This window comes from Echinops telfairi, unplaced genomic scaffold, assembly GCF_000313985.2.
Source record: "Echinops telfairi isolate 266 unplaced genomic scaffold, ASM31398v2 ScPeMD7_23;HRSCAF=83, whole genome shotgun sequence".
Classification (NCBI taxonomy): Eukaryota; Metazoa; Chordata; class Mammalia; order Afrosoricida; family Tenrecidae; genus Echinops; species Echinops telfairi.
In genome coordinates this window covers 61,880,983-61,893,859 of record NW_022103920.1, presented here as the reverse complement: position 1 = coordinate 61,893,859, position 12,877 = coordinate 61,880,983, and the positions used below count along the sequence as shown (strand labels likewise).

General features: G+C 42.9%; 1 protein-coding gene across 6 annotated transcripts in view; it reads right to left on the bottom strand.

Annotated features, from left to right (window-relative positions):
* The window catches only part of DYNC1I1 (dynein cytoplasmic 1 intermediate chain 1), a 321,188-nt gene that overhangs the window by 285,517 nt on the left and 22,794 nt on the right, over positions 1-12,877 (bottom strand). For 3 of the 6 annotated variants that reach the window (XM_004702674.2, XM_004702675.4, XM_045288884.1), the window contains exon 4: positions 2,956-3,015. The exons of the other annotated variants lie outside the window; for them this stretch is intronic. In XM_004702674.2, the coding sequence (XP_004702731.1) occupies positions 2,956-3,015 (60 nt within the window). The remainder of the gene's footprint in view (positions 1-2,955; positions 3,016-12,877) is intronic. 6 annotated transcript variants of the gene reach the window in all.

The window sequence follows — 12,877 nt, the reverse complement described above, 5'->3', positions numbered from 1 at the left end:
AGTGACGGGTGGAGTTTAACCTGTCAATCAGTCTGCTGCTTGATGACCTCATATGGAGGCTCTACGGAGATCAATAGCTCGCTGGAGGTGGGACACAGACAATTCCTGATGCCAAGACACATGGAGCTACGCTAGAGCCCTGGAGCTGGAGGACTCACGAGATCCACGCCAGCACTAAGATGCTTCCACCATCACTGGATCCACAAGACTTTCCAGCAACTGACCTGGAAATCTTTTTTATGTCAATCTTCCTGCATTTGGCATCATTGCATGTGCTTTGTGAGTCTGAATAAGGATTTGTAGACTGGTAATGGACATATGGGCTAATATCAGATTTATAGACTTAACCTGGACTAGGCTGGGATGTTTTCTTAATGTACAATTGCTCTGATATAAAGTTCTCTCTTACCCATACGAGTGTCTATGAATTTGTTTCTCTAGTCAACCCAGACTAACACAATATCAAAATTGATTTGAAGTGAAATGAATCAGTTATACTGTATGATTTCCTTTATATAATATTCCAGAATATGCAAAGTAATGCACAGTGAAAGAAAGCCTATCAGTTATTTTGGGGGGGGGGAGAAGGGAGGTAGGAGTGAAAGCTACAAAGGGACACAGGAAACTTTTGAAGAAAATGGGCATTTCATTATTTTTATTGTGACTATGGTGTCATGTGTATGCATATGCTAAAATCCATTAAATTGTGCACTCTGAATTTTTAGAATCTATTTTATGTCAATTATATTTCAATTAATCCATTGAAAAATGGAAGTGGTATAGACAGCAGTGGTCTATGATAAACCCCATGTCAAAGCTTGAGAAGAGGAAACAAAATTTTCCCTGGAAAATTCTTATTGTTGTCTAAGGTGTATTTCATGAAGTTAGGCATGAAAGAAAGACTGCCCCACCTCCAACGGCTCTCTGCTGTCACTGAGTCTATTCCAACTCACGGGGACCCTGTAGGACAAAGTGGAACGCCCCTTTGGGTTCCTGAGAGCTGACATCTTCACAGGAAAAGACATCTGCATCTTTCTCCTGTAGGGTTCAAATTCCCAACCTGTGGTTGGAAGCTCAATGGATATCAGAGGATCACTGTGCTATCAGAAGATCAATGAAAAGGGGAAATTTTCATTAAGATAATATGTGAAATCATAGCATGTAACCAATCTCCTTTGTCAACTAATATTTCCTGCGCATTCCTGTGGAACGCTCTCCGGGAAGCTATTCTTGGTGAACAGTCTCATCACGTATGGCCCCTCACTGACTCAGTGGTTCCACTCGGAAGGAAAATGTGGGAGGGGCGGTAGGAGACACCAATATTACCATAGAGTAGGGACAGGACTTAATCGGCGGACTCACCAGTACTTGCTTGGAAAACAAATATAAGTGGGAAAGCTGTCAACTGCTCCACCTCAGGGAATAAATGCCACAATCCCCCTAAACTGTCATATTTTCCATGCACACAGTGGACTGCCAGTGCCTGCTACTCCTTGTGCTTTTAGACACCACGGAAGATTGAAGAATTGCATTCCAAACTTGCCCTGACAATACAGTAATAGTTTAACTGCTTGATTGAGTCACATTCCTCGACTATATAAATAATAATAATTGAAAGGTAACACACACGGACTAGATTTTTATATAGCCAAGAGATTGGTGAAGCTAAACAGAAATTGCACATCAATTACTGCAGGTGTTCAGGATAGCTCCTTAGTTTAGTGCTGTTGCGAATGTAGCAATGCCCTTTGCATAGACCAAGGGACACAGGCAGTTGGCATTTAACTTAACAAGCAGGTAATTCTTAAAGCTCTTACTACAGGTATGGTCATGGATATAAACCCAGAGACAACATGCTGAGAAACTGTCAGGAATTCAAAATAAATAATAAAAGTGCACTTTGGGATTCACTGGTGTATATATTTTTTTTCAGGGGGAGGATAGTTTAAAAGATTGCTACAATAACATTTGCAGTTTATATAATGAAATATCCAGTGACATGGTGATAAATGTTTAAAAGCCAGTTGGGTATGAAGTGGTTCAGGAAGTGCCTGTTTGCTGATGACCGTGGTGTAAATATCTCCTGTATGGCTGCTTACAAGCTACCAATGGAAAGCCATTGAATGCGGCCTTAGGAAGATAGGTGCACACTCAGCTTTCCGGGGTTTGCGCATGAGCTGGTATGAACAGCCACCGGAAATACCTTCTGTGTGAGTATCGTTCACTTAAATCCTGTAACAGAAATAAACTATGTTTCTAGGACATGTGATTTACTCTTAGAGGATTCACTTTATATTTTGAAGCACTTTTCCTTAACCTGTGATTATAATTTTCCTTCTGAAAAGTGTTATCTTTAGCATGTAGGAGGAATTATCTCACACCAGATATTTAAGATTCTTTTAGGATTGGGGAATTGAACAAATCTTCTTTTGCTCTAATAGGAAAGTTTATCTGTTTAAATGTTTACTTTGAATCCCCAAGGGAGTGAAAAGGAAAGGAAATAAATAGGACACATTTTAATACCGATCTTAGACCAAAAAATGGCCTCGGGTTAATGGATCTTGGACAGAATTTGACCTAAGACAGCTTGGTAGTAAAGTGAAAGGATGGTTAGGACATAGTCAAAGTTGTTTCTCATTGCAGAATCTGCGGACCGCCCCACCTTCACATAGAGATGGGGGTTATGTTTATGTTCTTCGGGGGTTGTTTTCCAGGAGTAGAACTAAAAGGGGAAAGGAGAGATCAAAGCCATCTTTTTGTGGGGTTTTCCACAAAGAGAGACTTTTTATTTCAAGGCCTAACACGTCTAAAGGAAAAGTAACAGGAGAAAACAAAATGATCAAACTGGAAGTTCAACACAAGGGGAGAAAAACAGGAGTAAACAATTGCTTAAGCATTTCAACACAATTGTAACAAAGAAATAATAGAAGGAGTAACAAAAGAGCAGACATATACCCAAGTTCAGAGTCTGACTGCAGCTGCAGCACTGAGGGGTCTGTGTCCCACTGCAGGGTCCTAATCGTGCAGCACAAAGGAAAAAGAACACAGAATTAACAGAAGGGAAGGGGAACAAACCAAACCAAACCGTGTCCATCATCAAGGCATATACGGTACATACACAGAACATCTCCCCACCTCGTCGCCCCTCCACCACCTGGGGCAGGAAGACCCAGTTAATATCAGACACGACAGACGCAGGGAACCACCCTTTCCTTTGAACATCTGCTTGACACTGGACGCTATGATCACAAACCTACCGCTGCCCAGTCCGTTCTGACTTACAGAGGTCCTCCAGGAAGGAACAGAACTGCAGCATTAGGTTTCCAAGACACAAAATGTTTCGGGGAGCAGAGAGTCTCATCTTTCTCCTTTGGAACAGCTGGTGAGTTTGAACTGCCACCCTTGAAGTTAGCAGCCCAATGCTTAAGCTACTGCACCATCGTAGCTCGTTGGAAGAAGGCCCAGAACCTTGAATTTAAACTAAATACACCTCCCCGTCATTTATTAGTTTGTTGGCTTTTTCTATATTGAAATCTGGTGGACTTGAGCATGTAAACAGTTACATGGATCTGACTAACACAGTTCGCCCACGTCTGAGAGCACACGATTCTTCCAATGAGATAGAGAGAGACATATGCAAGTCCAGAGCCTGAGGAGTAACCAACTTCTTCAGGTCAGTCACTGCAAATATAATGCATTGGGTTTGAAGACTCATGGGCATTTATATATATATGTATTTCAACAACACGATCACCTGTCTCTAAGTGGCCCCGGGTTAATTACACTACACATCTTTTAAGTAATTCGCAAGCGGTAGCACAACATTTCAACAACTACCAAGGCATTCCATTTCCCTTGTTTTTAGATCTCCTTCAAAACAAAAGGAAAGAAACAGCTCTTCTATAAGCAGAATGTCAAGCCCTTTACATTGCCTGCACATAGTTACAGGTGAATCAGGCATGAAGTCCTCAGGTATACCACAGATTATGCTGATGTACAGCACAGCATTCGCCGTCAAAAATCTGAGATTCAAATCTTGCCTTTGCAATTTACCAGTGGTGTGACATTGAGCATGTTGCTCAAGCTCTTGACCCTCGTTCCTTTGTGTTTACTCTATGAGTGACCCACAGCCAACAGTATCAACCTGTTGGGGAGCTTGCTGGAATGTATAACCCCAGGTCCACGCAAACTTTCTGACGCTCCACTATAGTTTAACAAGGTCTGCAGGCCCATAAGAGCGTAGGAAACTGTTGTGCATTGAATTGTGTCTGCACATGCGCCGTAAACCCTAACTTCTATGTCTGTGCCTATAGTCCCACTTGGGGATGGGCTGTCGTTGCTATATTCATGTTCCAGGATTAGCATGGGCTGTGTTTTAAATTAATCTTTTTTGATATAAGATATCAAAAGCAAAGGAGAGGAGCGGTCGTGGGAAGGAGGTGGAGTGAGACAGGAGATACCAAGCCATGTGAAGATTGCCTGGGAACCTTCTAAAGTGTAAATAAATGTCTATTTGTTAAAGCTATTGGCTTGCGAAATCTCTTGTACCACAGCACTAGGTAACTAAGACTAAATTCCTTCTTATTTCTTTGTTCTATTTGGCTTACAAGAATATTTGTGCTATCGCAGCAACTACCTTCCAAACTCCCCTCTAATGAATCTCTTCCTCCCTCCCTCCATACCAGGCCCCTGCCCTTGATGTTTGTCCTACAAATAGCGATGTGGCTGATTGCTATGCCTCACCCATGATTTGCTCAAATGCCACCTCGTTAGGGAACATTTCCATCTCTCACCACTACCCTTCCTTTGTCACTCCTTATGCCCTTCTCTTATCATGCTTTCTTTTCTTCAGCGTACGTAGCTTTACTAAGATTGCATAACATCCCTATATGTATTGCTTGCTCTTTGACTATGACGTAAGGCTCATAGCGGTATGGGCTGCTCCCTTTCTACATATAGAAAGATCCTGGAGCAGTATGTGGCAAATTTGCTTTAATATTATAATATCTGTAGAATGAATGGATGATGTCTCTGGTTTTCTACAGGGGAAAACACAGTTATACAGTAACCTTTGGATAAGCAGTTGCCATTCTTACTACCACAAAACCGAACAACCAAACTCATTGCAATTGAGTAGATCCCGTGTAGGACAGGCTAGAACTACCCCTGTGGGTTTGCAAGCCATAAGTCTTTACAGGAGTCGAAAACCTCATCTTTTTCTCAAGGAGTGGCTGGAGGTTGTGAACTGCCATCTTTGCCCCTAGCATCCCAATGCATAAGCCACTAAGCTACCAGGGCTCTATGTAGTATGACAACAGCCACTATACCTACAGTTTCTTTTAGCCAATGCCCTCGTTATGAACTACATCCCGTGTATGCACTGCTGTTGGGAGGAATCAGAGTGCAATTCCCTGACTAGCTCGCACCATGCTCTTGCTTTTAACCTGAATGCTCTGAAAGATAACTAGTCTTTTTACTTATTTATTTTTGAGAACATTATTTGGCTAATGTTTCTTAGATCAGTGCTTCTGAAACTTTCACAAATGCTTACCAGTCCCACCTCCCTCACCCCGCCCACCACCACTCCCCCACCCCATACTAAACCCACTGCCTTCAAATTGATTCAAACTCATAATGATCAGACTAGAACTGCCTGTTGGGGTTTCCAAGGCTGTAACTTGCTGTGGGAGCGGGAAGCCTCAGCTTTCTCGCTTAGGAGTGGCTGATGGCTTCTAACTGCTGACCTTATGGTTAGAGCCCAGGTGTAATACACTATACAATCAGGGGGATTTATACATTCCAACGCTCACTGCCATTACACATACCTGAAGCTATCTTTACAATGTAGATACTGATTTCTTTGGTCGGGGTGGCCTGAGAGTCTGCATTTCTAAAGAGCTCCGGGGGACCTAGACGCTGCTGGTTTATGGACCGTATGAGTAACAAGGCCTCGGCCTACACCAGTGGTTCTCAAGGCTCAATGTCTACCAGATGAACTTGGAAGTCTTATTAAAATTATTAAGCTAATAAGATTTTAAAAGCTAGAATGCTGGTTCACAACCACAGAAAGTCTGATTCCATAGATCTGGGTTGGGAGTTTGTATTTCTAGCGCATTCAAGTGATGCTTGCATGGCGAAGTGATTACCTTTAGAGAACTGAATGGACTAGATTATTGCTTTCAGTCGTCAGCATCTAGACGGTATCACGAAGGTTCACATGCACTCGTCTCTAAGCCTGTTATTTGTTCAAGGCTGCCCTGAGCTCCAGAACACCCCAGAGCAGGTGGACCTTGGCTTAGGTAAGCTTTGAAAGCTGTCCAGGCAACTCTCGTATACAGCCAGGGGTGAGAACCACTGCTCGGACTTAGTCTGTCCTCAAGGAAAGCAGGCCTTCTGCTTCTTCCTGGACGCCAATGGCTTCACCTTGCGCCAAACGGGGGGTGTAATGGAACCCACGAAAGGGATTCAGGCACTGCTGGCCACATACCCCTGGAAATCAGACCTGTTGTCTTCAAAGATGCTTCTTCTGCTGGGGACGGAGAGCCTGCAGCTCTTTCTTACTGGCTGCGAGCAGGGCTCACTTGGAAGGACTGGCCTTGTTTGACCTTTTCGCCTCGGTGATGTAGGTGAAGAACGCCACTCTCAGGTGGCCCATCTGTTCTGTTCTGTACCAACAGTTCCCCTGACCTCATAGTGCCCTTAGGAAATAAAAACGGGGCTGCTCTGTCCCAACCCCATAGCAGAGGCGCGAGTTAGCAGTCTGGAGTTCACCTTAGCTCAGGCACAACAAAAGTAGTGTCTATACCTAAGCGCCCAGCAACATAGCTACTATTCACTCGAAGTAATCATAGTCGTTGCCACCATCATGCCCTAATGTAGGAGGAAAGCCAAAGGTGCTTTCCAGCGTGTGGGTTTTGTTATTGTCCTTTTGGTTTTCCCTGTTGTCTTCTGTGGGGGGAGTGGGCTGGCACAGGATTCGGACTAAAGTCAATCAAGGTCTTAAAGCCAATACAATAAATGGCAAAGGCTAGTCGTGCTTCCAAGGGGGAGTAGGGATGTCCAGGGAACATTTGCTGAATGCCTTCTGCGCAGACGTGTGGAAACACTTTCCTACTGACTGCAGCACCCCAACACAAGGCCATATCTGGGACTAGTGGAGAGGGGGAGATAGGTGGGCCTGAGCTTCGGCCAAAGGTCTTCTGTGAGTCACTGGGCAATTTAGCTTCGGCCCCAGCAACATGGGAGTGCTGGCATACCAGCCCTTCACGGTTCTTTTAGAATATGATAGGACACTACCTTTCCACTCTCGCTTCTTCAGTGGGATCATTTCCTTTAACTCGGGAAATACAGATTGTACTTTCTAGCTATCTCATCATCATGCTGCTATGTTGTTGAGAGTGAAACAGTGGCTTCTCCTAAATCTCTTGGGCGTCTTGGGTTTAGTTATAAGAAACAAAAGAAGCAACGGCATTGTGCGTTAATGAACTCTAGGAAGTAAGCCCGAGCTGCTGTCACATTTCACCTGAGAGGAGCTGTGGGGCAGGAAACTTCATCTGTGAATCTTTTCTTTTAGAAAGAGAATGGAGGCATAGGAATATTGACATCTACTCGTACACTGGTCAAGGAGTCCTGCTGGCACCCCCAGGTAAGCATTGGCCTGCAAACTGCAAGGTCGGTGAGTCAAACCCACCAGCCACTTGATGACAGACAGTTAAGACGATTCTGCTCCCATAAAAAGTGTACAGCCTCAGAAAACCTCCATTGGTCACGTTGAGCAGGAATCGACTCTGTAGCGCTGGGTTTCATGGGAATGATATACTGATAGCATATACAAAGAAGTAAGCAGTTAGCATTTGTCCAGGGTCTGACACGATGGAAAATTTCAGTAAATACTCAAAAGGTTAATAATAATAGTTATAATTTCTGTTCACTAAATTTTTATTCTGGGTCAACTCATTGGAGTGTATTTTCATTATCAATTTAACTTGGTTCCTGAAGGGCAGACAGAGTAAAGATTTGAACATACAAAACTCATTATCATTAGTGTTTGGTTTATTGTACTTGGCTGTGATTATCTGCTAAGTCTAGTTAGACTTAGTATGCTATGTAAAATCAAATGCCACTTAACCATTACGATGAGAATAACACCGGCCTGGCAGAACAAGCATGCAAGTCTGTCAAAGTCCTCTCTCCTGGAAAGTCGGCATCCAGGAAGCCAGACCACCAGCAGCATCTTTGGAATCAGAACAAGTGAAGCTAGTTCTAAGCACCAAGCTCCTGGCAGCCTCTGACGACCTCTCAACAAGTGCCACTACCACATCCACATCTTTCAGGGAGACGGCCTCGCTGCTGCCTGGGTGTCCCTGCTCTCCACTGCTTTGGATGACCAGCACAATCTCTCTCATTAGATTTCTGTACAGGGTTCCTGGCTGCTAAACCTTTCTGGTATTTATTTATTTCTAAGAGTTGCATTTCTCAGTTTTGATTTGCTTGGGGCTGATTGCTTTGGGTTAGCTCTGAAGATTTAAAGACGGTTCTCCGATCATATTCGATCATATTCGTAGAGAACCCGCTGTTTGCACATATCCTGAATAAGCCAATACTTCCTTGCATACTTTGGACTAAAAGGCAGAGTTATGATTCTACAGCCTTGTGGTTATATTGCCACTTATGGACATTCCAATTAAGGTCACATTTCCCCAATTTGTTTCAAAATAGTAGGTACAAAATCTTCCCACATAATGTAATATAATCATCTACTGTTGAACTTTAACATGCCGGACAGGGTCGCCTCTGGCATTTCAAGGAAATGGTCCACACCGTAACGGTTACTCTACAGTTTGAAGACAACGCATGTTTCAATCCTTCCTTTAAAAAAGAATAAACAAAATGCCAAAAATTCTTCCAACTAGCAGCGACCTACTAAAGGAGTAACAGGATTTCATGTTTCAAGCCTTCTACCAATTCACCACTCTGCAACTTCCTTTAAAACCCCTTCCATTGACCAACGTTATGCTATTGCCTCGGTATCAGTTTACTGGATACAGAGAAGGGAAAATCCAGAAGGGCAATTCCTAGTTACTTTGTCAAAAGGCAGGTTAGGGGAAAGGCCTGATGTTTGTCTTGCATACCCCTTGCTCGCTGGTATGTGATTCATCGCCTCCTCTTCAGTTCTTTCCAAGAGCAAGACTTCCAGTTTTCTTTCCATCCTTACCCAGCCTCAGCATTCTTCCCTAAAGGGTACCTTTGCTCCTGCTTTTCATTGGTTTTCGTTTTTTAAGATGATTTCTGGTAAATATTTAGACAGAGAGGTTAAGAACGCTTCCATTTGTAACACTAACACCCAATGTAGTTGAAGTGCTCTCGGGCTTTGCAGGTGGCATTTTGAATTAGTAGAGTTCTTTTGGGAGATAATGTGGCATGCATATCAAGAACCACAACAAAATAAAAAAGCAGCATTAGTCCTGGCCTGATTACACTCCCAGGAATTTAGCTTATGGGAATAAATGGAACAATAAGAATGACAGTACAAGTACTGGTGAGGCTGCTGACCTGCAAATGATCAAATCCAGGGCCAGCTCTTATTCCTCATCCTCTGTGGTTCGAAATCTGATGATCTTGGGCTCCTACTTATGTGCTTTTCCCTTGCGTTTTCCTGACTTCTCCTCCTCCCCAACTCATTGTAAATTTGAATACCCGTACTCTCCCCACCTCACAAAAACAAGCATTTTTCGTCCAAGGTTCATTTTTCCTGCCCACCCCTCAGTACATGGCCCTAAAAAAACAACTGTTGTTGAGTGAATTCCAATTCTCAGTAATCCATAGACAGAATAGCATCGCTCCATTGGACTTGTGAGGCTGAAGTCTTTAAAGCCTCAATCCTTTTCAACTACAGAGTCCTGGTGTGTACCGTCTCAGGTTAATGCTTCCTCAAACTAGACCTTATACCTCAGAGAAAGATCTCTCTCTCACACACACACAGGTGACTCGCTCACCTTAGAGCTGTCACACAATGTGTTTTTAACAAGAATCCACACAAATGCAATGATGACCACGTATTCAATGGCCACTAGTCTCAACTACCCCAGTGGTTCTTCTTGACTCCCAGACTCGTTTTCCTGCCATGCCTGGAACAGGCGGAGGGTTATCCTGTTTCCTTGTTTATGGTTTCTTGTCTGTTTCTGTTCTCATTTCAATTTATCCAACACATACGTCTTTTTTCTTTTTTAAAGGCCAGGCTCAAATGCTTTCCTTTCCAAGTATACTGGCCTTCAATAATCCCAAAGAGAAATGTGAAGAACTATGCAGGCTTCTTATTTCACAGTTCTCTGCAGCCATCAACAATCTGCTCTACTCAAAGGTGGCCCAATACCAGCTTGAAGACGAATTGTCCAGCGTGGTCTTCAGGATGCCATGAGCACTGTTACAAACACCAAGAAACTGAGCAACAAAGACACTGTTAGTCCCACTCTAGACGTTCAGCTAAGCCCAGTAATGTAGTCTCTACTTTGTCTGTGTGAGAAAGTTTGCGCTGTGTCTCAGGTTGAATAACCATCTCCATTAGTTCTCCTTAAGCAAAAATCACAGTTGGGCACTTGTCCGCCACCCTACTCTCTATCTAGACCAGAGAACATCCTTGCTTTTACCTGTGTCCTCATCCCGAGCCTCTTCCGACCATTGGCCTACCCAGTAGCAACACACACACACACACACACACACACACACACACACACACACACACAGAGGCAACATTGGTTATGTGCTTCATATGGAGCACATTCCAGGTAGGGCAGATATGAATGAAGTCACTTGTCCCATATGAACATACTATAACTGAATTATGAATGATTTGGGAATAGCAGTTTATGACATTTGTGCTCAACTATATGAGCATACATATTTGAGAGGCGTGACAACTTAACAACATTTCCTTCTTGTTGTTCGGTACCATGAGTTCTAACCCATAGTGACTGCAGGGCCCTGGTGGTGTAGTAGATTAGAAGTTGGGCTGCTAAACACATAGTCAGCAGTTCAAACCCACCAGTCACTCTGAGAAAGATAGGACTTTCTGCTCCCATAAAGATTTTCAGCTTACGAATCCCCAAAGGGGCAATTCTACTCTGTCCTAAGTTTCTCTGAACTCTCGTTTCACATGTTTCCTCTGCACTACAACTCACTAGTGACTAATCAGACAGAGGCGACAGTCTGGACTGACAAACTTAGTGCCAAAGAGAAAATCGCCACTCTATTCCATGCTAACGTATCTATTTTTCATGTACCACTTCCAAAAGCAAGATGCTGAATAATAAGGACATTTTAAAAATCCATCTGATCACTCAACACGTCACTTTCATGAAAATGATGTTAATTGAGTAAGGATGGCATTTAAATAACGAGCTAATGCTTCACTTCCAGACTCAATTACTTCCTTACTTAAGGTAGGCAATGATCAGGATAAACGTTTTCTGATGTCAGAAATATATTTGGAGCAGAGCAATACATACGGATAACAAGCTCTTACCCCCAAAAGCCCCCCCTTTTTAATTTCACTGTGTGAAAAATCTCCTCTGTGTTGCTTAACAACAGAACCATACGATGGAATGCTTAGGGGCCCGACTCTGCCTTGGAGGCAGTATGCTTGAGGTGGATCCACAAAGAAATGTAGAATATGACATGATAAATCAAGGGCACCCCCAGCCCCCAAATCTGACAGAGACCAGCAAAGTAGATTCTCCAGAAGAAATCCCTGCAACCTCTTTCGGAAGCAGATGTTTACAGTGTAACTACAGCTATATGGGTTCCTACCGTAGGAATACAGAATGATAAGGTATCAAAAATTATGAAATAATATTTTAATGGGCTACATAAAGAGATAACATATCATATAAGTCTTATTTTACTTTCCAAAGAGTTGGACTTTTAAGAAGCCTTTAAAAGGTGATTTCAGCTATCAGTGAAGTACAATTAGCAAGTAGCATCCTCTCAACTTTGTTTTATATAATCATAATCTAAAATGTGTTTATGTATGCAAAACTTACTAGTCTTGTTCACGTTACTCGCGTGGTCTTGAATAATTTTATTGCGAATTTCTTGTTTTTACTAGTGTCTCTTTACTGCCGCCCTTTGAGCCTCCAAATAGTGGTGTCATTTTCTCCAGAAGTTTTCTGGAAAGATCCAGAGGGATGCCATGGACTCTGAGGAAGGCTAGAGAGACAGGGCCTGAGGATTTTCTGATGGGCACTCGGTACTTGTGGCCCTGGGACACATTCTTCTCTCCTGCGATGATGCAGCGAAAGTTGATCATGAGCAAAGTGCTCAAAGGTCACTTCAATGTCCTTATTGAAGAGTTTATCATGAGGCAACAAATCGAGGAAAGGCTGAGTTTATACAATTTTGAATTTTAGCCAAGTGTTCTGTCAGCATAAAAATATCCGTTTTATGGAGGCCCAATGTTCAAATGGAATACAGCAGAGGACTGCCGAGATCTGCCCCTTTGACCGTGGATCCCAGTAGGAAATGCTCATGAAACAGATAGACTGAATGATGCCCAATCTACTCCTAGTGGGTTAGGGTTCTCCTGTTAAAGTCTTCAGAAGAAATGTCTTCATCTTCTAAATGCTTTAGCTCCTTGGGGGAGGGGCCTTAGCGCCCTAGAGAAAATGAATGGATATAAGGGGTTGGGGATAATAGATACTGATATGATGACATGCCTCAGTGTTTAACTATGGAATTGCTTGTGGGAACAAATGGGGAAATATGAAAGTGTTTTCAACTGGAAATTCAGAGAATTAGGAAAATCAAGTTGAACAGTTTGTACAGGATGATTCTCTCTCTCTCTCTCTCTCTCTCTCTCTCTCTCTATATATATATATATATA